The following is a 4,263-nucleotide window of genomic DNA, read 5'->3' as shown; positions in this document are numbered from 1 at the left end:
TTGTATCTATATGCACTTTTATGTTGTGCTCTTTTACTTCAAACTATTTTGTAGACATTCTTCCGTGTTTTCACAGTCATGATAGTTATCCAGTTTAAAGGCTATATCATTCTCAGTTATATTTATAAGCAATTGTTTACTTAACTATTCCACTGCTGTTGAATATAAGGTTTTTTTCTCCCTGCACTTGTTTTAACTAGTATTGTTTCAGAAAACTCTAAGCACCTAGCTTTTTCTTCTTTCGCGTCTTTTTCTAGAGATGAATTCTTAGGAGTAGGGTGTGCTGCTGGTATTGTTCTTGGGTTGTGTTGCCTAGTGGTCCTTCAACACGTGCTGCAACACACATGGGTATTCCCATTTTCCTGGATGCTTAGCTGCCGTGTGCCTTGGCTAACTTTTTTGGAGGGAACGTAACAGATATGTAAAAGCTACATTTAGCTCCTCATTATTAGTTCAATTTGTGTTTACAAGTTCCTAATGAGGTTTTGCCACCGGATCTAAGATGTAGTAGGAGAAGCACAGTATTTGGACAGAGGAAGACCCAGGAGTGAATCTTGCTTCTAATTCTAGCGAATTGGACGATCTTAAATAAGTTACTTAAACTCCACAAGACGCAGTTTATCTGTAAAATGGGGATAATGTCTACTTTACAGTACAGTTGTGAGGATTAAATAAAGTTTCAAAAGTGTCGACACAGTAAAATTTTGTCCTTTTTTATCTCTCTTTTCTTTATCTATCATCGTATTTCTTCTTATTTATTTGTTTATTGTTTTTTGAGATGGAGTCTCTGTCGCCCAGGCTGGCATGCAGTGGTGCGATCTTGGTTGCTCACTGCAACCTTAGCCTCCTAGGTTCAAGTGATTCTCCTGCCTCAGCCTCCCTGGTAGCTGGGATTACAGGCCTGCACCACCACACCCAACAATCATTGTATTTCATTTCATGACAAATTATGTTTTCATAGTATCGCCTTCTTTACCTACTAAAAGCTTGGCAGTGGTCTCATATATTAGAGTGATCTCTTTATTTTTTTATTGAAATTAACTCTTTTTTCATATTTAATATAAATAGCTTCCACTTTTTGATTGCCTCTACTACAACTCTGTGTAGAGTTCTTATTCTCAAGGAATTAAAAAAAAAAAGACATTCGTAGACCTAAAGGTGACTATTATTGTTTCTCAGTTTTCAGAACAATATTTACATATGTAAATGTTAAATAACTTGGCCAAGGTCACACAGCAGGTAAGCGGCAGAGCCAGCATGAGACCCTGGGTGTCTGACCCTGCTCAGCCTTCCTGCTCTCCATCTCTCCCACTGAGCCTTGGCTTCTCAAGTTGGAAGTTAAACACCAGACTTCAAAAATACATCTTTCCCCACCTGTTAAACTAGTGTGTATGCTTTGAATGTACAGATACCTAGAGCATCCTAACTTTAGAGAGTTTCTGACAGTGCAACAAACTTTCTTTTTAATCTTCATCTAATATAAAATACTAGCTGTTTCTCTAGGTTCTGCAGTTAAAAAGTAAATACTAATGAACAAGTTAAAATTACCTTTGAAAGAGCCCTCCTTGTGATGTGATATGGATGGATATAGGGAGGAGAAGCCTTTTCTGTTTACATCTTCTAATTAAAGTGATAACAGCTCCTTTGTTACCTAGGTGCTGAGTGATGGTGGCTTTCATGTCTTGTCTGTTGACTACAGAGGTATGTGTTAAGAACGGTGTACAAAGATTTTTCAATAAGTGGGGGGCCTCTGATGACCCCTCATTTTGAAGGCAGTGATACTGTGTTTGCCTTTTCTTGCTGCCAGGATTTGGGGACTCTACGGGTAAGCCCACAGAGGAGGGACTGACTACGGATGCCATTCGTGTCTATGAGTGGACCAAGGCAAGAAGTGGCATCACTCCCGTGTGTCTCTGGGGCCACTCTCTGGGTACAGGGTAAGTGAGATCTGCAAATGTGTCCTGAGGCAGGTCCTGGAGGCTTTAGTGTCCTATCAAAGGCAGCAGCCAGTAGTGGAAGGAGCACTGAGCCAGAAGACAGGGACTCTTTGCTGATCACTTTCACACTCTAGAAGTGGCTGAAGATCTTGCCACCTCACCACGCTGTTTGTAAAACAACAGAAGGTCCCTTCAGCTGTATGGTTATCTATTACATTGAAGTCCACGTCTTTCTGAGGGTTTTAAAGAAAAGGATCCTTGGCCAGACGGGGTGGCTCACACCTGTAATTCTAACACTTTGGGAGGCTGAGGTGGGCCTATCACTTGAGGCCAGGAGTTCGAGACCAGCCTGGCCAACATGGCCAAACCCTGTCTCTACTAAAAGTACCAAGAATTAGCTGGGCTTGATGGTGCATGCCTGTAATCCCAGCTACTCAGGAAGCTGAGGCAGGAGAATCACTTGAGCCCAGGGAGGTGGAGGTTGCAGTGAGCTGAGATTACACTACTTCACTCCAGCCAGGGTGACAGAGTGAGACTGTCTCCTCCCCAAAAAAGAAAGAAAGAAAATGACCTTTAATATAGGGCCTGTGGAACCCTTTGACATAGTGTGCAAATTTTGTATCTATATGCATTTTTCTAACCAGAGAGCCCAGAGCTTTTATCAGATGCTCATACCAGAAGTTGCATTTGTACTGTTAAGTTATTGCTTAACATAATGTCCTAATTCTCATTGCTTTACAGAGTTGCAACAAATGCTGCAAAAGTGTTAGAAGAAAAAGGTAATATAAAATGCTTAAGTGGTATAATTTCCTATCTGAACATGGGAAAGTAAAAACAGTCAAGAGACTATTGTGTACACTTTGAACATACAGACACCAAAAGCATCCCAACTTTAGATGGTTTCTGGCAGTGCAACGGACTTTCTTTTTTATCTCCATTTAATATAAAATAATAGCTGTGTTTTCAGGTTCTGCAGTTAAAAATAAATATGAAGGAACAAGTTAAAATCACCTTTGAAAGAGTCCTCCTTGGCCAGTGTGGTGGCTCATGCCTGTAATCCCAGAACTTTGGGAGATGAGGCGGACGGATCACGAGGTCAGGAGATCGAGCCCAGCCTGGCCAAGATGGTGAAACCCTGTCTCTACTAAAAATACAAAAATTTGCTGGGCACAATGGTGGGTGCCTGTTATCCCAGCTACTTGGGAGGTTGAGGCAGGAGAATTGCTTGAACCCAGGAGGCAGAAGTTGCAGTGAGCCGAGATTGCCACTGCATTCTAGCAAGAATCTGTCTCAAAAAAAAAAAAAAAAAAAAAGAGTCCTCCTGGTGATATGATATTAATTTAAATTACAGGATAAAAAATACTGTATCATTAAATGATACACAGAACTGGCTTTCTGCAGTCCTTCTTAGTAATATTTATGTCAGGGTTTCTCAAAGTGATCTAACTGTTTGTATCAGCATCTTCGACCATAGCTGATTTGAAGAATTAGAATCTCTATGAACAGGGTCAAGTCATTTTTAAAAAATTAAAATTAGAATGTACTCCATATATAGAGATGCTATATAAATGCAAAGATTCATTACCCTAATGCCATACAGTTTAAATATTTACATTACAATTATCTGCTTTTGTGTGTGTGTGTTTTGCTCATCTTTGTATGGCTATTTTTGATTAAGTGCTACACATGGTTTATGGAAAATCATAGAAATGATTTGAGGCTTGAAGTGATATTATCTTCTTCCAGATATAATTTACTCTTCCCCTGAAAAGCAGTTATGGTAGGGACAGATCACCTCAATCTAATTAGAGATTGAGCTGATCTGAAGCTGGTCTTCAGTCTTTATGATGGCAGGTCTATTTCTAGTTCACATCCTAGAGTGTAGTTCTTTGAGATCATAACCCAAAACCTGAGAAATGTACTGAGGTCCTCTTTCTTGTCAGATCCTGAACTCTAATTTCTGTCATTTGGATTTTGTGAGAATGCTGAAAGTTTTGTCTCGTTTCTGATCCTCTCAGCCACAACTATTACTTTCAACTGAGTTGAGGGAAAAGGCAGCTGAAACTCTCTGGACTTCTCTCTTTTGGTATTGGTTCTGCAGTTTCTCACTGACCAGTAACTCTAATATCCATTCAAACATATATGTATACATACCTTAACCAAACATACCTTTTCTAATTGTTCTCAGAGGCAGTGTTGACCAAAACAACCCAGTCAACCTCTGGCACATTCTTAGCAATGGACTGCAGAACACTGTCTTCCTGTAGTACTTTTCTTTCTTTCTTTTCTCTTTCTTTCTTTTCTTTCCCTCCCTCCCTCCCTCCCT

At 40.0% G+C, this 4,263-nt stretch overlaps 1 protein-coding gene across 1 annotated transcript in view; it reads left to right on the top strand.

Moving 5' to 3' along the window:
* Window positions 1-4,263, top strand: part of ABHD12B (abhydrolase domain containing 12B) — a 27,448-nt gene that overhangs the window by 8,873 nt on the left and 14,312 nt on the right. Inside the window, exons 5-7 of the mRNA XM_011999744.1 lie at window positions 1,656-1,701; window positions 1,808-1,937; window positions 2,679-2,716. Coding sequence (XP_011855134.1) covers window positions 1,656-1,701; window positions 1,808-1,937; window positions 2,679-2,716 — 214 coding nt within the window. The remainder of the gene's footprint in view (window positions 1-1,655; window positions 1,702-1,807; window positions 1,938-2,678; window positions 2,717-4,263) is intronic.

The sequence above is a fragment of the Mandrillus leucophaeus genome, unplaced genomic scaffold (assembly GCF_000951045.1).
Source record: "Mandrillus leucophaeus isolate KB7577 unplaced genomic scaffold, Mleu.le_1.0 Scaffold60, whole genome shotgun sequence".
Lineage (NCBI taxonomy): Eukaryota > Metazoa > Chordata > Mammalia > Primates > Cercopithecidae > Mandrillus > Mandrillus leucophaeus.
The sequence above is the reverse complement of the archived record's forward strand: the minus strand, read 5'-3'. Positions and strand labels throughout refer to the sequence as shown.